Source organism: Callospermophilus lateralis, chromosome 7 (assembly GCF_048772815.1).
Source record: "Callospermophilus lateralis isolate mCalLat2 chromosome 7, mCalLat2.hap1, whole genome shotgun sequence".
Classification (NCBI taxonomy): Eukaryota; Metazoa; Chordata; class Mammalia; order Rodentia; family Sciuridae; genus Callospermophilus; species Callospermophilus lateralis.
The window spans coordinates 49,694,330-49,718,729 of record NC_135311.1 but is presented as its reverse complement, the minus strand read 5'-3'; the positions used below and the strand labels follow the sequence as shown (position 1 = coordinate 49,718,729).

Genomic DNA, 24,400 nt, shown 5'->3' with positions numbered 1-24,400 from the left:
ATTGATAACAAGAATACAAATCAAGCTTGGTTGAACCAGTTTGTGTAATAAAAAGATAAATCTTTCAAAGAAAAGGTGTGTTGATGAGATTTCTTTCTTGACAATGCTAGAGCCAGGAATTCTAGTAATTGCTTATCAATCCTAACTTCTCATTTACTAATGAAGAATCTAAGGTACAGAAGGTTGTTAGCTGAATATTTTCTCATAAAAATATAAGAATATTTTTATAATATTCAAAGTTTTTCTGAGGGTGTAGGGTGAAGATCTGTAATAGTGATGAGAAATAGCTTCTATGATACATGTATGAGACTTGATAGATTGACCGAATATTATCTAATGGTATGTTTGCTGGAGTTTAGGTAAATAAGAAGGTGGATTAAGAGAAAACATCTGATTTAATAAAAATCAGATAGATAGGGAAATAGTGTTACAGAGTGCATTTCAGAATACCTCAATTTTCTAAGTTTGGAGAAAGACAATTTTTGATCATTTCATCATAGAAATATTGTTAACATACCTAATTGATTCTATAAGGTTATATGCATCAGATTAGAAAGGGTAATAATTTCTGTTTTTTTTGTATATGTTTATTGTTGGAGTAAGAACTTAGGTTTTTTATTTTTTTTATTTTTATTTTTTAATTCTCTGTAAAGTTGTTGACAGAGGACCAGGTCTGAATTTGAATTTTCAAGAAGCTAAGAAAATAACGTATTTTTATAAACAAAGAAAATAAATGGTCTGATGTTAATTTTAGTTGATTTTATATTATATTTTATGTCATATAGCCTTGATTCATAAGTCAGATGATCATTAGGATGTTATGCACTCATTATGTGTTAACAACCATTTTTCTTATACATAGTCAAATTTAGAAAGAAAACAAGAGATAACTTAATAGTGCAAATTCCAATTGAAGTTTGTATTTTGGATTATCTAAGCAGCTGAAACTACATACCTTTTTTTTGTCAATAAAGGGACAGTTTATTTACAGGAAGTACTCTTAATGGATTACTATGATATCTGTGATGCTATCATCATTTCTGACAAATTTTATCATCACATATGAAATTATGAGGAAAGAAAGAAAATTTTTACTTTATATCTCAACATTTATTTCTCAAAATCCTACCGTTAAGAGCTAGTGTTTCTAATAAATTAAGAGTCGTTCCATCCTTAGGGTAAAGCAATGTCCTTAAGGTCCTGAAGATGATACTGTGGAAGCATTTACTATGAGTTATCGTGGGGATTAACAATTTATATAAGCATGGTGTTTTATAAATAATGAGGCATCTCCATCATTTCACATATTTTTAATGATTAGGTTTAGGTATATAATAGTCAAAATTTCACTGGATCCTAGATACACTTTTCTTAGCTCTCCATCTTTGGAGAAATAATTAAGGACAGTTGGTTTGTTCATTAGGAATTCAAGGCAGCTACAAAGTGTGGATTGCTGGTCTGCATTTCTGCTTTCTTTACTCCTTCATTTCCCTCATTTAATACTGGGGAAATGTGACCTGAGCTGGGAGTGGTGAGAGGAAACCAAAGTTGTTTTTTTTCTTTTCTTTCTTTTTCTTTTTTTTTTTTTTTTAACCATTGAAGCTTTCTTTGCTAGCAAAGAAGAAAGTAATGCAAAAATGTTATAAAAAGTTGAAATGTCCCCTAAATTCTCTCACTAAAGAGTCAACTTTAAGTGCAGTTTACAGTGCAGCTTTTAGTATACACTATTGCCTTCCTAAATTTAGACATTTTTCTTCTAATTTCTCTTATAATTTAATTCAAAATCTTGGTCTTTTTTTCCCTTTATTTTGTGAATTGCTTTCTACATTTGGATGCATGTAATACATTTCTTTTTCCTGCTTACAAACTGTAATATAATTTTATTTTACAGGTAAATGTTTTTTTTCTCCTTTCACTTTTGTTAGGATTGCATGAATAATACTAGTTTATAGAGAAGATGAAAGACAATTTTAAAGTGATTTAGCAAGTAATATCTATTTATCAGTTGCAGTCTTTGGCCTACTACTGACTTGGCTAGTGGTTCTTTAGACATTGGCTGATCACCAGACCTACTGTTATCTGGTAAAATAAACTCTTTGCTTGCTGTGCATGGAATTAGAGACAGTGCTATTAATTTAGGAGAAAGAACTCAGAGAAAAGAAAGGTTATCATATTTCAGAGTAAGAGAGCAGCTTAAATACGACGTGACAATTGAGAACTAAAACAAACCTGTGTAAAAGTGCTTTAGCACAATCAACTTTTGCAATCCCTGCAAACCTTCTTTTTTTTTTTCTTAAAAAGCATTTCTTTCTTATTTTAACCAAATTTAATTGCTCTTGAATGGCCTGGGACTGAACAGGAAAATGAAGGTCCCTATTCATAGAACTTGAGCTCATAGAGTATCAGTGGAAGCTTCCTTCCTCTGTCTGACTGGTAAACTGACATCCGGGCCTAAAGGAATGAATCTTAGACAGTGTGAGGCAGTTGGCTTTCCTTCCTCACTTAGAGTTTCACATACAACTTCCTGAAAGGATGACTGCCAGAAAGAGCAGTGGTTGCGATCCTTGACAAGGCTTGTAAGAATTCTAGTGCGTACTTGGTGCTCTTAGCTCTGCCGAAAACAGGATGTTGAAGAGATGTCTTTGGTTCTCTCTTGATTAGTCTAACAGTGGTGTGCTGGCTATCACTCTTCCTTTTGAATGCTGGTGAGTCTTCACAACACTTTACTGACTTTGAGCATAAATTGTCTGAATGGCTGGGCATGACACAGAGTGCCCTTCAGTGTGTGGCCCCTGTGTGTGTCCTATGACCAGACATTTCTCACCTCTCCAGTGCCACTCCTATTGACCCAGCACATCAGCCGTGTTAATCTCCTTGCTTGATTTTTTCCTGTCTTGGAATTCTTTCCCTGGAATATCTGTTCTCTTCCCATCCATCAAGTATTCACTTTCTCTCAATTTATATCTCAGGATTTAACTCAATGTCGCAGATCCATGAAATCTTTCCTCATATCTCCAGGAAGATACAGACAGTGAGAGCTAACATGAATACATACACATTGTGTACCAGGTTTTCTGGTAACTTCATAGAGAATCCCGTTTTGTTCTGACAGTTGTCTTGGAAATCAGCTGACACCAGAATATCTTTTTTACCCATGAGGGACCTGAAAAATAGATAATAAAAAGTTAATTATTTTGTTTAAAGTCACACAGTAAGTGATAGATCCTGGATTGAAACACAGATAATCTTGCTCCAGAGTCCTGGCTTTTAACCACTTTGATGTTTACTTTTTTAAAAAAATTAGAGCTTCATAGTTATACATAGTAGTTGGGTTCATCCTGATAAACTCATTCATGCATGGAAATCGATATCAGTTCACAATGCTCCCCTATCCGTCCCTCTTTCCCCTCACATCCACCCTGCCCTAGCCCAATCTCCTTTCTCTACTAGATTTCCTTTTAAACTGCTTTTGCACAGAGCTCTGGATTTGTCTTTTGAGGACTATGCTCTGGGGCCTAACATCGAAGCTTAAATCATGCAGCTGTAGCACAGTAAGCCTCATGTCAACCGTGTGAATAACTTGAGTCTACAAGGAGAGATGTAAAGAGGCCTTGGGAAAGGCTAATTTTACCATTCAGATAGCTCTTCATCCTACATTTAGGTTCAATAGTGGAAGCCATATCAACACTTAGCCATTTTACCAACAAACTGCTGCACAAGAGGTGAGGGAAAAGAGACAGGGAGTCGCTGAGAGCCATCATTAATTACTTTTGTTCCTTTGATTTATTTAAGAAGTTCATTGATGTGTCCATTGAAGTTCAAGGTATAGACTGGGGTTAACTTGGTTAAATTAAGTATCACATTCTATCAGAATTCATGGCAGGGAACATCAGGTCTTATTCTACTTTGGGGGATTGATGTATATATGTTTGCTTATTGCTTTCAATATAAAAATATCAGACCTGATTATCCAAAAATTATTTGGAATATCATCAACTAGGGGAGTATAACTGAAAGACACATAGCTTACACAAAATAAACCTTACAGTTTTAAAAAATTACTCATTTATATGCCAGCTTTCCTCTTGAGGTGGTTGGGTAGCTATAAGTGTGACTTCATTTTATCTGTCTCCCTAGTGTCTGTCACAATGACAGAATGTACAGTATATAATTGCTTTTATTTGGGTCATTAATTGTCTTTCTTTTTCACTAAGTGTACTGGAGCAAAGTTAAAATCTAATTAACTTGGAGTGATGTGAAGTTAAAGTTTGGGACCTCCTCTCATGTCATATTATTATCAGTGATTATATATCCCCTGCCCCCCTTTTCTTTACTCAATCTCAAAAGTAAATAAGTTGGAATTTATTTCTAGCTTTTTCATCTGGAAAAATGTTTTGGACATTCTCTCCAAAAATGCTTCTGAATATTTTTACCCATTTATATTATCTCTAAGATTGTGGTTTGCTGTAAGATATGAAGTGATATATGTGTGTGTGTGTGTGTGTGTGTGTGTGTGTGTGTATATATATATATATATATATATATATATATATATATATATAAAATAAATTATCATTTTCATTTTTACTGGTGAATGGGAAAGGAAAGTATAATTCAAGAAAATGGTAAATTTGAAATATTTTATTTAAAATGGCTAATTTGAAATATTACTGTCATGTAGTCATTTTTGAGTCTTTAGTTTGTGTGTATTGGAGTTTAAATGTCTGACTTTGCTTAATAACAGAGAAATGATGACCTACCTATGTATAATAATTTTTAAAAAGTAATTATTTGGATTAGAAGTAATTTATATAATCATATTATATTATGAATTAGTATCTTCAACACAAGTTTCAAGTGCTTATAACATTGATAGACAGTAGTTGTAGAATTGTTTTGAAAAGCTGGGCACAGTGGCACACACCTGTAATCCCAGCAACTTGGAAAAGTGAGGCAGAAAAATTGAAAATTTGGGGCCAGCCTCAGCAACTTAGCAAGACCCTCTCTCAAAATACAATACAAATAGGGCTGGGGATGTGGTTCAGTGTTTAAGCACCACTGGTTCAATCCCCACTATCAAAAAAATTGTTTTTATATTCTGTTCCTATTTTATATTTTAGTTACATCAAAAGCACCAAGATGTGTGCTTTTATCTATTTTAATGTGTCCAAAGTGCATAGAGCAAGCCATGTAATAGGCATTGGATAAGTCTTTACGGAAAGACTTATTCTTTAATTACCTAAACAAAAACCACAGATGTGATACATATGGTGATGTGTATGAATTGCTGTCCAGGTTTATATAAATACATTGAGCCTATTTCTGCTGAAGTTGTTATGATCTCCTAAAACCATCTATGTCTGGTTGCCTCCAGGCCACCTGTGATTCTACCTTGATCGTATTTCCAGTTTGCTGACCATTGCTTTTTCTCTAGACTTTATCTCCTTCAGGAATACTTCTCTGCAACCTTGAAGATGGGGACGTTGGCTTTGCACAACCTCCTAAAGCACACTGTACTTACCCCAAACTTGAATACTTATCACAGAATATTTTTGATGCAGTAAAAGCAGGAAACCCATCTCCTTTTCCTATGTAACACTAGCATTTAGCACCATATGTGGAGCATAATAGATGGAAAATAAAATGTTTGTCAAAAGAATTAATGAATGAATGAATTCATAAGCAAAGGCTTTTCACTAAAGAGGACAGGGAAATGATTGCTGGCTTAGAATCACAATTATTTCCAATCTTAACCCTGAGGATTTTGATTGAGTAGATTTTGAATGGAATCCAAGACTGGATGCTTTATAAAGTTATGTAGATAATTGGGAGGCAAAGCCAAGGGTTTATAAACCATCTGTAATAGAAAATAAATATATCCAAAAATGAGAATGTGCTTCACTTGTATAACGAGACACTGTGAGTTAAGTGGAAGATAATTATTGCTGTGTGCAAATCTTTTGATAAATACTGTATCACCAAACTGCATTGGCTCTGAAAGAACTGAATTGAGTAGTTCACTTGATTATAATACAGAAAATAATTTCTTTTAATCCTCGTCTCCAAATCATATAACAGATTAGATGTCAATGAACATTGTTCTTGTCAGCATGAAAACTGAATGGCAATATAATTTTAGTGTTTAGTGATTACCTCTTTAAAAACCTTGACTATTTTTAATCAGAAGTGGTGTACTTTTCAAACATCCACTCTCAACTGGCTGTTCTTTCTTTTCTTCACCATACGTGGAATTTTGGTGTTATTTTTGCTTTCAAATTTCTGTCTGTGTAAGTATTTTGTTATAACAAAATTAGGGATAGAGTATGTCAATAACTTCAGATTTTAAATGACTCTCACCATCTGGGAACCGCCAGTATGTTAGGTGCCACAGCTACAAAGACAGTATTTCAATTTCTGTTTTCATGGAATGTGAATATTGCTATAACAGAGGCATGAAAAGCTGATTAATAGAGTCAACCATTAATTTATTTATTGACAAATATTTATCAAAGTCCTCTTATGGACTTATGCTAGATTCTAAGCTCATTCATTCAATCACATATCCAGTTAGAGGTTATTATGCTAGAGGTTATTATGTGCTCAGACTAGTTGCTAGGCAAAGTTAGTCACAATCCTCCCTCATTGAATTTATGATCTACTTGAGAAGACAGTAATCAATCAAACAGTCATGCAAGTGCATACACAAGTATAATGCTAGATGCTTTGAAGGAGAGGTGCATGGTTTTAGAAGAACACAGAATAGAAACTCAGTAAGGCCGAAGAAGGCTTCCCTGAGAAATAACAATTGAGCATTGAATAATCAAATTAAGTGAGGAGGAAAGAATGTTCCAGGCAGTGACATGAGGGCTTGAAGCAGAAGGGCAAATGACTCCACAAAGGACCCGAATAAAGGACTTGAAAAAAGGCAGGCTGGCAAGAACAGAAGAAAAGGGGTATATGTGAGGTAAGGTTGGGGAAGTGAGCAGTGCACACATAACACAAGATCATATGGTTATATTTTTCTGCATGGCATGGAATCTCATGAATAAGTAGAAAGTACAGAAAGGCTGTTTGTTCAGTTGGCAGGGTCAGTGCATATTTGCTGCCTCTACGATCTTAGTTTATTGTCACCATCCGATCCTCTGACAAAATAATCAGGCTACTGGGGCTATGCTCCTTTTTCTGGAATAGTCAACCATAGTAAAATCACCAGGCGTTCTCAACAATTATAGGACATTTAAATTATACTTCATCATAGACTTGGAAGTATATAAATAAATAAGTAATCTTATTTATTTATATAAATAAGATATAAATAAGTAATCTTCCTATTTTATAAGGGAATACATGAAACAAAAGTATTTACACATTTATAAAAACTTGTAAGACAAAAAGAAGTGACTTAACATCTCTAAGTCTTATGTGACAGTTTTGGCAATTAGCCAAATTACAGTATCATAGGATAACATTTGTGATTTTTTTTTAATTTCTAAGGAATATTAGACTATGTTCTCTATTTTAATTGAGAAGACAAAATATTTATTGTAATAATTTTTAGGTCATAAAAATTTCCTTCAAGGGAAGACACATCAAATAGTTTTTAGGTAATACCATAATTAATTAATTACAGATTTGAATAAACTTTAACCTTTCTATCATTAATAATAAAGTTTTACTTAACCCAGATCTTTCCCCTGAATTATATATATACTTGCATAGTTGACTCTATTCAGTTGTGCCCTAGTGGTATTTAAGTCATCTCAGATTCCTCTCCTAAAACCTGTCTCTTTCAGTTTTCTCAATCTGTTATGGCAACACAATCGATCATGATGGTCAAGTAAAAAACTAGGTCAGCTGTGACTCTTTTTCACTCATAGCCTGTATTTAACCTGTGAGCAACTCCTGTCTGTTCAATCATCAGTATATATTCAGAATCTGACCCCGTACTTCAGTACTTCATTGCTCAGTCCAAGAAAGTCATCATTTCACATGTGGAGGATTGCAAGTACTTCCTAACTGCTATAGGATTCTGTTCTAGTGCCCTTTCAGTTTGTCTCAACATAGCAGTCACAGAGGTCTGATAAAATAAGTTGAGTGGGAAGTCTCTGTTCCTTCATTTCAATTTTCTATGAAGCTATACCTGCTCTGACAAAATAAGTCATAGAAACAGTTGATTCATATCACCTTTCCCCCTTTAACCTTTCAATGGTTTTCCATCTCACTTGAAATGAAATCAAATGTCCTTGGACTAATATAGTTCACCTTCAATAGACCCTCATTCTCACTTTGCTGACCTCACCTTTTATATCCTTCTTACATCTTTTGGATGAGACAATGTCTTCTTACATTTTTTCCAACATTCTGAGCCAATTCTTATGTTAGTTCTTTGCACTTGTTATTTTTTCTTAGAATCTTTTTTTTTTCAAAAACATTAAGGTATATGAGCCCCCTATGACTGTCCAGATTTTATGTAAATAATCTTTTTCAGTGAGTGTTTTCCTTGCCTTCTTTATTTGATATCACACTCCACACCTTTACAACCTTCCTTTGTGCTGTACTATTTAGATATTTGTACTGTATAAAAAATAATGATTTATTTAAGTTATGGAGATTTTGTTTTAATGTTTTACAGAAAATTTTGAATTAAATGTTGAATTATTTTATTTTGGAGTACAAATATTGCCTTAAATTATTTGGATTTTTAGATGCTGGCAGAATTTAGGTCACACATGTCTTATAATTCCCACAGCATAGTTTAATTTTTTAAAGTATGTATAATTTTCACATAGTTACCGTGACAGTCAAATCCCACATACAAAAACATTTTTCTTATTTGATAGATGCCATGGACTTAGATCCAGCTGTTCTAAGACATGGTGGCTGTAAATTGCAGTGCTAACTTTACTTTATTTCACTGGTTTAAGAGAGCAATGATGTTGGTACCCTGATAGTAGGTAGGAGACATTTTCAGCTAAAAGAACTAGAAAGCAATTATAATTACATATTGTCAAGGACATGTACCTTTATGCTGATGTTCAAGAAAAATTCTTTTATTGTTTCTTATTAAGGATAAATTTAGCATTGCCCTCAAACGCTGGATAGGTCAAAATTAGAATAATGAATAGTCCATAATTGGATGTGGATTCAAATGATTTTTGTGGGAGTCACTTTTTTTCATTAGTTCTATTTCAGAATATTTTACTGTTTCTTTTTTTTTTTTTTAAACCTTTGAACTGTGGGTTTCACTGTGAAATTGACTTTTTAAAGCTGGTATTTTCAGAACAGTGCAAATAGGCTTACCAGGTGCTTGATTTGAGAAATTAATCACAAAATTCATAACACTCCATGTTACTGTTTTATGTTGCCATTGTCCTTGACATTTTCAATTTGAATATTGGACACTCATTTTCTTCCAAGATGTCTGTCAAAATCTAGAACTATGAGATACCTATATTTATGATATTTGTATTATCTCTCTGTGTGTATGTACAATGAAATATATTAAGAAAACATAGTCTTATTAATGGCAATACATTTTATTTGATTATAAAACCCTATGGGGGAAAACTGAATTCTAAATAGTAGTATGGAACAGGTCCCATATCCAAGAGTAATTAATGTAAACTGTACAACTATGAGAGTTTCTCATATAACATTACAGTTTTCTAATGTATTTAATCAAGTCATTTTTTTCCATTTTGTTCTGCTTTGATGAAGATTAGATTACAGAATATTAATAATAATTCTGGCCATTGTAGCTAAAATGGTTGTATTGGGACATAGGAAACACCTATGATTTCTATTGAAATTATTTGCCCACATGATCTTATGAAGGTAAACTTACATACTCTTAATAGTGATATGTATATTTAAAATAAGTGAAAGAATAGTACCAGAGGAAATACTATATATTAAATTTTAAATTTTTTAATAAATAACTCACATCAGGGTTACTATGTTTATGTTTTATCAATTTCTATCAATGCAAACATAAAATAAAAGGAAAATGCTAATGGTATCAGCATAATAATTTCAATATGAGCATGCCCGGGAGATTGCTAAGCAATACATAATTTTCCTGCATAGCATGTAATGTACATTTAGAGATAGTAAACTGCTCAGTATTCTACTCTATTACAAAGGGATTTTCCCAAGAGAAAATAGATAACAGGAAAAAAGTTAATTATAGCTATGTGGAATTGTGGAAGTTACTCACTGAAACTACGTGTTCAGAAAGATTGAAGTTTCCAGGGAATAATTTTTTTTTCTTTGCAGTACTGGGGACTGAATGTTGAACTTGGGACATTCTTATTACTGAGCTACATCCCCAGGCCATTTATATTTTATTTTATGATCTCACTTATTTGCCCAGCCCACCCTTGAACTTGCAATCCTCCCACCTCAGCCTCCTGAGCAGCCTGCATTACAGGCATTATTTACTATGGGTTAGACACAATAATTAACTGCCTTCGAATTTTCTCAGAGATTAAAATTCCTTATCATATCTAATTCTCAAAGTAAGATTGAGTTGAGAAAACTAATTCTTGGTGGGGTTAGTAATTACCCAAATTCATACAGAAAATAAATCCTTAGCTTGGTTAGAATTTGGGCAGTTCAAACTGCAGAAACTGACATATCGATTGCTATTTATACACTTGTCAGATCCCAAGTTGTAGATTCTTTATCAAGAGATCTCATGATTTTGAAAGAGAGTAGTGCATTGCTAGTAGGTCAGTTACAATGAATAATCACTTTTCTCTCCTTTTCAGTCCTACATTCCCTATCGCATACCCACAGTAGTACTCTTGATACTCCCCTGGGGCAGCAAAGCATTTTGTGACTGGGCAGGAGATGGTTTAGAATCCTTTAAAAAATTTCCCTTCCTTTCTTTGATGATACTTTTCATATATTGCCTTTGATGTGAGGTATAAGGTGAGGGTAAGTGAATCTCTAAAATTTGAGACAACATCCACATTAGAAAGGCCTTTTTACACCTGTTTCTTATCTTACCTGAATTGAACTTGGAAATCTCTTCAAATTATTATTGGTTAACGTCACTTCCAACCTTCTTCATTTCCCTTTTAGATTGATGGGAAAGATATTTCAACTCAGAGGCTGGATGTAGCTACTCATTCATTTATTTGTGAAATATATCTCTATTGATTATTTTCTGTGTTTCAACTTCTATCCCTTGGCAGTATAACAGTGAATATGAATATCACTGTTCACTATCAGAGGGTTAACAATTTATCAGGGGAGACAAATGTTAATAAACTCTGAGAGAGAAAGAAATGAATTAAGTAGTGTGTGCAAATAACCAGAAATCATATTATTTTTTAGATTGTGTCCAAGACCATATTGTGCAGAGTCATGATTATAAAATTAGGAAAATGAAATAACGTGGTGTTATTCAAGGGGAATATAGGCTACTATGAGAGAGGGCCACTGCCTGGGAAAGTAAAGGTTTCCTAGAAAATGTTATACTTAGGTTTAGACCAAAACATTGACTAGTTCGGGATCTACCTGTTTTTATCCCTGGTTGCACATTATATTCAGCTGGGAAAAATTTAAAACATGGATGATGCTTGGGCCTCACCACAGTCATTCCAGTTTGTTAATTCTGGGGTGGGACACAGGCATATGGATGTTTTAAAAGCTCTCCAGGTGATTCTGTTTTTTCTTTTCTTTCTTTTTCTGGTACGGGGGATTGAATTCAGGGGCACTTTGTGACTGAGCTACATTCCCAGCCCTTTTTATTTTTTATCTGAAACAGAATCTTGCTAAGTTGCTTAGGGCCTGGCTAAGTTGCCCAGACCGGCTTTGAATTTAGGATCTTGCCTCAGTCTCCTGAGTTGCTGGGGTTACAGGAATGTGCTACCATGCCCAGCTCCAAATTATTCTAATAACAGGGTTAAAAAAAATGAGTCAACTATTCATAGCCAATGAAGGAAGATAAAGAGATTAAAGTACATTTTACAAACTGAAAGAAGTTTATTCCAATTGGGACAATAAATCTGGGGGTGAGGAGTGGAAATGTATGAAACAAATATTTTTGAGGCCCTGGTATGTCTTTTCTATTGACCTAGAGATGGCTTGCTTATGGCAAGTGAATTTATGACAGAGGTGTAATGTTTGTCCAGAGGTTTCAGTAGCATGGTACATCTAAGGAGAATTTGAACAGCTGAAGGTGTTTAATGTTGGTCTTGAACAAGAATGACTTCTTTCCTTTCCTTGAACTCTGTACCTTGCTGTATCTGTGTTGCCATATTGCCATTTCTTTCTTTCTCCTCTTCACTGATTAATCCTACTTAGCCTTTAGGACTTAGCATAAGAAGGTTGAATGATAAATATGTCAGCCATTGTGGGCCATACAAACTCCTTTGCAACTGTGCAGCACTGTCATACTGTGAAAGCAGTTATGAATAATAAATGAATAGTGTGGCTATGTCCCAATAAAATATTTATTTATGAATGCTGTAATTGAAATTTCATATAATTTTTTTTTGTGTGTATGGTTCTGGGAATTGAACCCAGGGCCTTGTACATGTAAGGCAAGCACACTACCAACTGAGCTATATCCTCAGCCCCAAATTTCATATAGTTTTAATATCTCATAAGATATTATGCATTATTTTGAGGTTTTGACTATTTACAAATGTAAAATCATTCTTATTTTATGCACCATACAAAGATAGGCAGCAAAAATATCTTAATCCAAAGGCATAGTTTCCCCAACCACTATGCCATTCGAAGACATTGTAACAAATAAAATTTTGTTCTGGCAGAAGCTCTTTGAGGTAAATATTTTTGTTATTCTCATTTTACAGATGTAGAAACTGAGGCACAGAGCCGTTAGGTAATATGTCCAAATCATATAGATACTAATGGAATTCAGAAGCAGCCAGGCTCTTTAACACCACGTCATGCTGTCTTCATTACTGTCATGGACGTGTGTGAAGAAGATTAGATGAGAAAATAAAGAAAAACAGTGAAAGCATTTTGAGGTGTTAGATCAATAATCTGTAGGGATGCTGATATAACAGGGAAAAATGACCAGAGGCCCACAACCAAAGTGATTGATGACTGAGTGAGGACATTCAAGAGTCAATGGAATGCAATAGAGAGGATATATTTGGACCTCAAATTTTTAAATTTTATGACCAAGCACTCCTGTGACCTTCAGAGAAAGTTGCTTCTAAATATTTCCACACATGTCATTTTCAACCACCATTTTATGTAGTTCAAGTGTGTGTGTATATGTGTATTTACAAGAGAGTAGGCTTCCAGAAAGTCTGCTTCAGTGTGGTAAGAGCACTGAGTGAGGGTGGAATTAGGGGGTAAGGAGAGATCATAAAGGACTTTATGCAGTGGAGGATGGAACTAGAAGGATAAGTGTTATTTTGGTTCAAGGCTCCATTCCATGGTCATTTGGCTCTATCATTTTTTGGCCTGAGGTAAGGCAGCGCATCATGACTACAGTATGTGGTAGAGAAAATCTGTCCACTTCCTGGCAGCTGGAAGCAAAGAGAGAAGGAGAAGAAGATACTGGGGTACCAAATTCCCCTCAAGATCATGCCCCCAGTCACTTAAATTTCTTCTACTAGGCCCCACCTCCTCAAGTTTCCAGTACCATCCAATAGTGTCTGTGAGGGACATTCAAGCTCCAAACCATAGCAAATGGCCTTTGTAGTAGAGTAATGGGCTCTGATGTACTGTTCTTCTATTTAAATTTACCAACGATGTGCATTAAAAGGCAGGAAGATATTATTGAACAAAATATACTGAATTGGATACGTCAGAAATGTTTATAATGGTCTTTGATATCGGTTAGAAACAGAAATAATGAAAATATTAAGGGCAATTTCAGAAAAAAAAATTAATTAAAATCTTTATAATATGTTCCTGTTTTTTACCATTTTTTGAGGAGAGATTTATGGTTTTGTATCATGGACTCCATAAAGAACTTTGCCAGACTTTAAAAGGAGAACCTTCATTTTGAATTCTGTACAGAGATTGTGTTTTTACCACATTCATTTCAGAGCAGAAAGGAACAAATGTGACAAAGTTTGTGCCCTTGGAAAAGGTCATTGTGTTAAGAGATATTATAGAGAAAAGGAAATTTGTGATCATAGGTCTGCTGTTTACCTATGCCTAGTTTTGACCGTGACCATGGGGCTGCATTGTTTTCTTCACTAAATTACAGACTTCATGGCTGTGTTCATGTCTGTTCTGGAGTCTTATTCAGCTCTGCTTTTGAAAATGGCTTTTCACAAAGATAAAATAAAATAAGCAGATAAGATTGTGGCTTTCATTAACGTTCTCCTTTGTAGTAATTTATATCCTGGAACATGAATTGAGTTTAATTTAAAATAAATATCAACATGAGGAATCAGTTAACTGGCTCAAGATAATTTTAGACTATTATGTGTATGTTGTAGGTCTTTTTTTTTTTTTGTAGTTTTCCTTGGTGGGTATAGCAGTGAGGGTGTTGCAGTGGAAAAAGCATACACTTGATATTTACATAGATCTCAGAACAATCTTGAATTTTCTCTTTTATTCTAAATTCTCTCATCCATAGCTTGGGGATACAAAAGTAGGTTTGTGAGGGTCCATGCCCATAAAGGACCTAGTCTAGTGAGCAGTGCATGCATATATTAGGCTGTCTGGATACGGCAGTTACTCTAATGGCTATTTTCTTTGTTTAATGATAAGAGAAAATTAGATAAGAAGAATAGTCAGGTATTCCACTGGCCTAAAAAATGGCCATTGTAAACAGGGACTAGTGAAAAAAAAGTTTCCAAACACATTATAGTTTTAAAAAATTCCAAAATTGAACTAAAAAATACCATACTTAGTACTGAGTTAAAGATTCCTCTGAAATGTCTGATTTCTATAAAAAACATTTTCTTTTTAAACTTGGAAAAATGTGTGTTCTACTGCATAGTGTATGGATTTCCATTCAGAAGCTTGATGTAATCAGTAGAAGGACTTCATTATTAAAGGAAATTATATCTATCATACTGTATAAGGCAAGTTATATAAAGCTATGTCACATGTTTGAAAATATAGAAGTTAGTATTTCTGAAAAAGTAATGAACTAAGGAAAAGATAAGATGCACAATGTTCACAAGCCCAAATTCAATCATTCATTCATGCATTCTATGCCAGATTGATAATTACTGTAAAAATATTGGTTGAAATTGTAATTTTCAAAGAATAAAATCCTGTTGTAGGTCAGCCTCTTCTTCATGGGGTATGCTAAATTAAGGTGATGGTATTTCCTGATTCCAAAATCAGTCCCATTTTCATGAAGTCATCCCAGAAAAAAATATGTTTATGAAGCAAATTGTGTTCTGAAATGTGATGACAATTCTATTCTACTATAACTTTTTCAATCAATAACTTTCATTCTTCCTTTCAGACACAAATGAGGCAAATAGTGCTATTTACACCTATATAAATGTAAATGATGTCCCTTACATAGTTACTGGAACATAAATAGTGTCTCCCCAATTAGAATTTAAAGATATATACTAGTCATTTTTTTTCTCCACTGTGACCAAAATACTTGACAAGAACAAACTTAACAGAGGAAGGTTTGTTTTGGGCACACAATTTCAGAGGTCTTAGTTCCTGGTTGGCCAACTCCACTGCTCTGGGCCCGAGATGAGGCAGAACATCATGACAGAAGGGTATGGTGGAGGAAAGCTGTTCAGGTCATGGGATCTGAGAAGCAGAGAGAGAGAGAGAGAGAGAGAGAGAGAGAGAGAGAGAGAGAAAGGGTGAGGTACAGATATAGTCCCTAACGCCATGCCTCAAGTGACCTAATTCTTTTAGCAATATGCAACCTGCCTACAGTCCATTCAGCTAACAGTGGATTAATCCAACCAATGAATTAGGCCCTAATCATTGTCTAAAAATCCCACTTATGAACCTTGATACATTGGGACTCATGCTTTCAACACATGAGCTATTGGGGGACATTCAGATACAAACCATAATAATATGTGACATAAGAACTATATGTAAGTCATGCTGAGTGACACATTGGTCAGCACATGGCCTACTTTCAATATTCTTTTTAGAACACATACAGAAAGCCTGTAATCATAAGTACATTGAGTAATATAGTTTCCAGAGTCCATTTTTATAGTAGTATTTACACAAATCAATTAATGTTTTGACTTAGTGGATTAAATAATGGATAGCTGTGGACCAGAGAATTCGGAGGTCAAAAATATCCAGTTTGTCCTTTTTTGTCTGGTGTATTTCATGTAACATAATGATTTGAAGGTTCATCTAGGTTGTAGTTGATTCCTTATTTCATGGTCTGTTTCCAGTGTGGTGGTGAGATAATTTGATGTGTCATAACTTAAATGCTTTCATACCTTGAAGGAAACCTGATTTCTTTCTACCTCTGGTTATTATGAAACTGCTGCAATTGGCATACAACTCTTCATCAAGTCCTGAATTTGAGCCTTTGGGGCATGTACCTAGTAGTTAAATTGTTGACGAGTCATTTTTACTTCTATGTTTAGAGAAATATTGTTTAGTTTCCTTTACATTAAGTTTCTAGAATAGGCAACTTCATAGGGACATAAAGTGGGTTATAGCTTACTACAGGTAGGAGAAGAGATATGGGAATGGGAAATTATTGCATGGTGGTTACAAAATTGCTGTTTGAAGTGATAAAAATGTTTCAGAAATGGATAATAGTGATAATTGCACAACACTGTGAGTGTAATTATGACTACTGAATTGAAGAATGGGAAATGTTTATGTTATATATATTTTACTGTAACTTAAAAGAGATGGTATAATATGCCACAAACCATTGAATTGTATACTGTATGGTATGTGAGTTTTATACCATTGAAGCTGGTTATCCAAATAAGACACACTTGGAAAAGGAAAGTTGAAGATTCCAAACTTATTTTATGTCGACTCTACACAGTAGTTGGAGATAGAATGAATTGGATTTGGGAAATGGATGCTTCCGTCAAAAGTAACATTAAATACTATAGGGCTACGTGGGGCCGGGGGGACTATCAATTCCAGGAGTTTCAGTTTCTACTGTGAAGCATAAAGCAATGTCATAAAATAACTACAAATTTAGAGGGTAAAAATCTATGTATAGATACCTAATATATACTCACACAGATACATGTACATGCATATATACATATACTATATAGACAAAATTAAATTTCAAATACACATACCAACACCTTCTATTTTGTGTATTCATAATTTTATTCTAGATTTTGCATTTGAGAATGTTCATATGGTTTCTATTATGATCTTTAACCCCACTCCATAGACACTCATCCATATGCTTGAGGAGGTATGGTAAACAGTAGATTTGAAGGATGGAATGACATAATATTTTCTGTATTAAAATATTCCATTTTATATTAGATTGTCTTTTTAATTATTTTTTAAACTTATTTTTCAGCTGCTCCAGTTGATGTACTTAAAGCACTAGATTTTCACAATTCTCCAGAGGGAATATCAAAAACAACAGGATTTTGCACAAACAGAAAGAACTCTCAAGGTTCAGATACTGCTTACAGAGTTTCAAAGCTAGCACAACTCAGTGCCCCAACTAAACAGTTATTTCCAGGTATGTTCAGTTTATTATGAGTCCTACTATTACTGCTACTGTTGTTACTACTAAGTCTCCTTCGACTATTTCTTTGCTAATGACTATTTCTTTTTACCATTCTATATAATACTCAATTCTAGGTTGAAATATAATTTGATCATATATCAGTTACCAAATACGTTGTGATCACCAAAGTGAGGAAATGAAAATAATTATTGCCAATCTTTTAATTCAGCACAATCACACAAAATTTGCTTATTTTAACACTTAATAATTCATAATTTCAACATGACAGAATGTGAAAGCAGCATTTTATGACTTATTCCATTTTTGTATGTGATCATGTAGAACTTTTTCATTGGGGAATTGGGAATTGGAAGGAGACCTTACTCTTACTGACTAGTTTGTTTAATAGGCATGTGGATTTAGACATAATTAATGTGTATTTTCATAAGACTAAAACTTAGTACTGTTTCTGTTGAAAGAAACACTTCTGTGGTAGATGTTAATTTTGCATTAACTTTGCATGCTATTCTTATCTGAAATATAATAAAAGCTAGTCACATCTCATAGTTACTGGGAGTTCTGGGACTAGAGATTTTCTAAGACTTCACCTAGCAGGGTTTCATAATGGTACGGAAAAATACATGATAAATAATTTCTTTTCTTCTCTGAAAGTACTAATTGATCTCATAACACTAATTATCTAGAAATTATGATACTGTGGGAAAAGGGAATTGAATGGTGAATGAAAATTTCTGAGTATCAAGTTTTCTAAGCAGATAGCTCCTTGCACCTACTTGCAGTTGATACATGACAAATTATTTATCCTTATAAGTTTAAGTTTGGTGTCCTAATCCCTGTTAAACAGAGTTAAACAGTTTCACAGATGCTGTCTGACTAGACCAAGTTATAGACGGATCAATAGTTAATCCACATTTTTTTCTCCAAGGCCAATATTTCATATATTGTCAAAATTTATTTCTGATGCGTTAGAATCTTCTCAGCAGCAGTTTGCAATTAATTTCTTCATATTGTCCTATACCTTCTCGATCTCAAGAGATTTAAATTTTCTATTTTTAGGTAAAACTTTTACTAACAGAAAGATATGAATCAAGGAATTAAACAATTATAAAACAACAAAGCAAACTTTTCATGCAAAGACATTTTAAAGTATATTTCATATATTTTGATTGTTCATTGAATTTTCCAATATGTTTTGTGCTTTGCTATTATTTGTGATAAACAAAAGTTACAATGTATATATAACAATGAAGCCTAAAATTTCTGACTTTAAAAATTAAAAATTAAGTTATAATATATTTTAAAAATCCAATTTAAAATTTTCAAATAGTAAAAGTCATTACTTTTTAATTTTCTATTGCATTTCTATTAGAAAAAGTGATGGGAATTTTCAAGAAAGAAAAAGTAGAGAAAAAAATAGACTAATGGAAATATTTTAGAAATACTCATGAAGTTATTGTTTATAATTTTTTCTATAATTGGGTCATTATCAGGGTCTGTTTATCTGCATTCCAGGATGATAGTTAGCTAATTTGATTAATTTTATATGTTATCTTGTTTTACTCATGAAGAAAGAAAATATTTTATGTCTATAGGATCTTCTTTCATTCCAGTTAACAGAATTTAACTATATGAATGTTTTTACTCCTCACATGATTGAGTCTGAGGCGTGATTCTAACAGTGAGCATTTCAGATAAGAGACACATATTATAGTTAACATCATGGAAATGATTACAAGCTTGCCATTTTGGAGGGTAAAGTTTTCTGTCCATTATGCAAAATGATAGTAAAAATTAGTCACAACAGATTACCATTAAAATATTAAAATAGTAAATATTAATTATAAAGCAGTAAAAAACATCTTTGAAAAATATATTTGGAATATACTATCATGCATTATAAGAAGATATAAAAGCAATTTCTTTTCTAAAGAATAAGCGGAAGGACTGGAAACTTTAGTATTCATCAATGGGGCAGTGAGAAGTTGTCAGTTGGATACAGTCATTAAAATATTCTAGTAAAATTAAGGTATGTGTCTTTCAAAGTCCCAACTTGAAACCTTTAATTTAAATTTCTGAAAATTGGAGCTGAATGGAAGCCCTTTAGAGCCCATGCCATGAGACAGACTCTGTACAAGAAACTTTACATATATTGATCTATATCTTTATAACAATCAGAGGACAAGTAATATTAAAATATTAAAAAGTTATTATGCCTTTTTCATTTCAAAAGTATTACTGGAGGCAACATTTAATGATCTTAAAAGCTTGGTTTAACAATCACTATTGAATTTGTTATACTAACAATATGTCAAGATTATTATTACACATATATATATGACTTTTATAAACACATACAGTAAGGAATAATAGCACTTTTTAACAAGTCATTTAACATGCTTTATTCTTAATCTATTTATATATTTCAAAATGTGGATTAAAATGTAAAACCCCATATTTTATCTTTACTGTAAATTCTCATCACTTATTTCTGATGAAATTTTACATTTTCAGTGAATGTGTTTCTGTTGTGGAACTAATATCTGTCTGATTAATTCACTAAGTTATGAACAATATTAATTATCATAGGAAGGAAACTAAGGTGGGTGTCTAGGTTAGACTGGAAATTTTGACATCAAGTCATGATTTTCTTAGACAGCTTATTTTATTTCTGAAAGGTCAGAACTTAAAGATTGCAATTAAAATCCTTAATGTTTAACTTTAAAATGGGAAATAGACATTTTAATGGACAGATTTTAGTGATTTGTATAGTAAGAAGCCAGAGATTTTCAAAAGTTAAGGTGCATATATTGGATGGTTAATTAAAATTTTCATTCTTTTAGTCTTGTATGAAGGTATTATTCCCTGGAATTCCACTTTCCCTAGATGTCTCTATGTAGACATTTTTATAAATGTCTAAAATAATGGATAAGGCATTATTTTCCACTAGCTCATAATATTTTAATATCAATTTATTTCACTGAATAAAATCTTTGAAAAATTTAGATGCAGTTACAATGTCTTGTTGTTCTTAGTATTCTGAAGTACTTGTTTGAAGAAAAAGTTTGTTTGCCATGGACCTTCTTCAATAATGAACTGGATTACCTAGCTATATAATTATAGTGTGAACTGGCATAAGCATTTTTTTGGGGGGTTACTGGGGATTGAACTTAGGGGCACTCAACCACTGAGCCACATCCCCAGCCCTATTTTGTATTTTATTTAGAGACAAAGTCTCACTGAGTTGTTTAGTGCCTTGCTTTTGCTGAGGCTGGCTTTGAACTCGCAATACTCCTGCCTCAGCCACCCAAGCTGCTGGGATTACAGGTGTACACCATTGCACCCGGCAGCATTTTATTAGTTGATTTGTTTTATTATCTTTTGATTTTCTTCTTATGACTACTTTCCTTCTATTGATTTTCATAAATGTAAAATTGTTTCTGTGATATTTAAATCCAATTGAGGGCTGAGAGTTTAGCTCAGTGGTGGAGTGCTTGCCTAGCAGGTGCAGTGCCCTGGGTTCAATCCCTAGTACCACAAAATTTAAAAAAATAAATCAAATTGAACAAAACTATATGTATAAACTGAATTGTAACTAGATAGATGGATTGATTGATTTGCTGTGATGCCATTGAAAATTTTTACACATTTTTTTTTCAATTTTGAGTTTTGTATTAGTTTCACTTAATTATATACATATATATTTTATACATATGCATGGGTGTATATATATATATATATATATGTATATACAAATATATGTGTATATGTGTATATACATATATATGAGATAAGAGCAGAATAGCCCACATTGATTGCTCTCTTGTGTGTGATATACTCTCATTTAATTTCCAGAACATCCTGGTGGGACAGATTATCTTATTAATGGTTTGAAAAACCAATTAAGAGGTTTTTCAATTATTTACCAAGAACACATAGTAAGAATGTCAAAGGGCAGAGATATGACCCAAAACCTTCTGCTTAATTATTCTATGCACATATTTTTAGTATAAAATGTATTTGCGTGGCTTGTTATTTTTCCTTCCATAATATATTTTAAATAATTTCCATTTAGTCAAACATCTTTCTGTTACATACTTTTATTTATGTATTTGTTTACTGATACTTGGGCCTGAACACTAGGGTGATTTACCATTGATCTACATCTTCAGCCATTTTATTTTCTATTTTAGAACAGGGCATTGCTAAGCTATCTGTTACATTCTTTTAAGTGGTTTCATAGGATTCCATTATGTAGATAATCTGTATTTTATTTAACCAGTCTCAACCATTGCAACCCATTGTAATATTTTGTCATTAGAAAGAGTGCTTTGATGACAAAATCATTTCTTTACATACAAGTGTCTGTAAATTCTTAGAAGTGGAATTGCTGATCTTCTGTAATTGAATGTGAGTGCATGACAGACACATACATAATGCCTTTATTATTTTATACTACTCCCTGTAATAGAATTTGCAATCAATGGATTGTACATGAACTCTTAATATTGGTCCAGGTATTATCTATCATACATGCACATACACCTGTTTTGCAAATGGACATATTTTTAAACTAAACTCATCTCTCAAATAATTTTGCCTGTTTTACTTATATGTCAGAGTAGTAAGAGTGCTGAGAGCCATAGCTAAGTAGGAATGACCCATGGCTGAAAGGTGATGGTTGAAAGGTGATGCCAGCAAGTCATTGAGATGATAATGATTATGTTAAGATGTGCATTCAATTGGAGATTAGACCCCTGCAGTCCTCCTCACCCTGCTACTTTGGAGCTCTCCAGGGACTCCCGGAGAGTTCCCATTGGTTGGGGAAGTGTGGTAGGAGGGAATTCCAGAGGAGGGATTTCCAATTGGGGTAGTGTGTGTCCCGGGAGAAGCCCTCATGCGTGGCATTCGCGGGAGTTTTGGAAATAAAGTTTGTTCCTGCTTGAGTGGTTTGTGATTTTGTGCCTGCCAGACTGCGGCATAAGAGGATTAAATTTTATATATATACACATATATATGTATATGGAAAAAAAGATACTATGTCTTCATGACTTTAGAATCAAATTAGCTAAGTACCTGATACTTTTTATTGATAAATATGTATGCTTCTTATATGTGAAACTGCATCGTGTGGTGTCAAAAACTGATCAAAACCTCTAACTTTTGAAGAGATGATAAAAAATAATATCTTTATATAATGTCATTAAAATGCCTCTTTTAAAAAATATATATATAGCTTTAGACTAGACACAGCCAGAAAATAGAGACCTTTTGCCACAATTAGTGCTTAAATAAGTGTTTCAAGAGTTACTGTTATGTGTTTGATATTGTATTGGAGCCATGATCATGTTTTCTTACTTTGAATTCAATTTCTAATAATCATTATGCTTTTAAAGGGTGACTTTAAAGTTTGCACATAACTTGGATCACTATTACGTGGGAAGTTAATAGAGTCATAGAGTGTCCCCCCACACCTACCTCATATGTTTGTTAAACTGTTTACTTTTTGAATTTAGATGATTCATTAAGGCCACATAGAAAGTTCAAAAATAATGCTGTGATCTAAGAACAATTTGGAAATATAGAATTTCTAACACATTGGACTTCTCTTTTCAGGTGGAACTTTTCCGGAAGATTTTTCAGTATTATTTACAGTAAAACCCAAAAAAGGAATTCAGTCTTTCCTCTTATCTATATATAATGAGCATGGTATTCAGCAAATTGGTGTTGAGGTTGGGAGATCCCCTGTTTTTCTGTTTGAAGACCACACTGGAAAACCTGCTCCAGAAGATTATCCCCTCTTCAGAACTGTTAACATCGCTGATGGGAAGTAAGTAGCCAGTGACCAAATGTGTTAGCTATGCTGAAAACAATACTTTCACTTAATCATTCAACAAATATTTATGAAGTGTGATACAGTTTTTTCTAGGGTCTGGGAATGAAAAAACGAAACAATGAAATGCCTACCTTGCATAATTTATCTTGCAGTCTAGGCAGGCAAAATATTTAGAAATACATTAATAAAGACTATATAGATATAAGTGAGACAGAAAAATAGTGCAGAGGAAAGGGAATGTCAGTGGGCAGAACAATTTTAAAAAGTAATGTCAGAAAAATCTCTGTAGGAATGAAACATGTCAAGGAGGTGAGGGACATGCCATGCTGAGAATCACAAGCATTCTGTTCTAGGAGGAGAGGAAGCCAATGCAAAGCCTCTGATTCCAATGTGTGCCCCATTTGTTCCAACATGGAGGAAACCAACATGGTAGGAGCAGAGTGGGATGGTGAGCATGGAAAAATTCTTGGGAAGCCAGATGGCATAATACATCCTAGGAGGCTACAAACTCTGTTCTCAGTGAAATAGGAAGTCAGTGGAGCATATTAAGTAGGGAATGATCTAATTTGACTTATTATTATTATTTTTTACCAGTAATAGTAATATGTGATCATAGAAGCCTTATTTAATAATTGATATATGTTCATACTGTTCTAAGCACTTAACACGTAGCTAAATTATTTAATTATTTGCAATCACTTTAAGAAGATAATGTTAATAAATATTACCGATAAGGGGACCAAGTCACAGAAAGTTTATTTGATTTGTCTAAACTCATAAAGTTGAAAGTGGCAGAGGTAGCTTTGGGATTTAGGTAGTTAGGCTCAAACTACAGTCTTCTGAAACTCTGCTGAATTCTGTGTTGTAATGATTGCCTTTTGCTTAGGGAGCCATTAAACACAAACAAATGTGCATTAAATTTTACTACACTTTTA

General features: G+C 33.4%; 1 protein-coding gene across 5 annotated transcripts in view; it reads left to right on the top strand.

Moving 5' to 3' along the window:
* Nucleotides 1-24,400, top strand: part of Col11a1 (collagen type XI alpha 1 chain) — a 208,070-nt gene that overhangs the window by 4,827 nt on the left and 178,843 nt on the right. For all 5 annotated transcript variants that reach the window (XM_076863343.2, XM_076863345.2, XM_076863347.1 and 2 more), the window contains 2 exons: nucleotides 17,456-17,623; nucleotides 23,246-23,459. In XM_076863343.2, coding sequence (XP_076719458.1) covers nucleotides 17,456-17,623; nucleotides 23,246-23,459 — 382 coding nt within the window. The remainder of the gene's footprint in view (nucleotides 1-17,455; nucleotides 17,624-23,245; nucleotides 23,460-24,400) is intronic.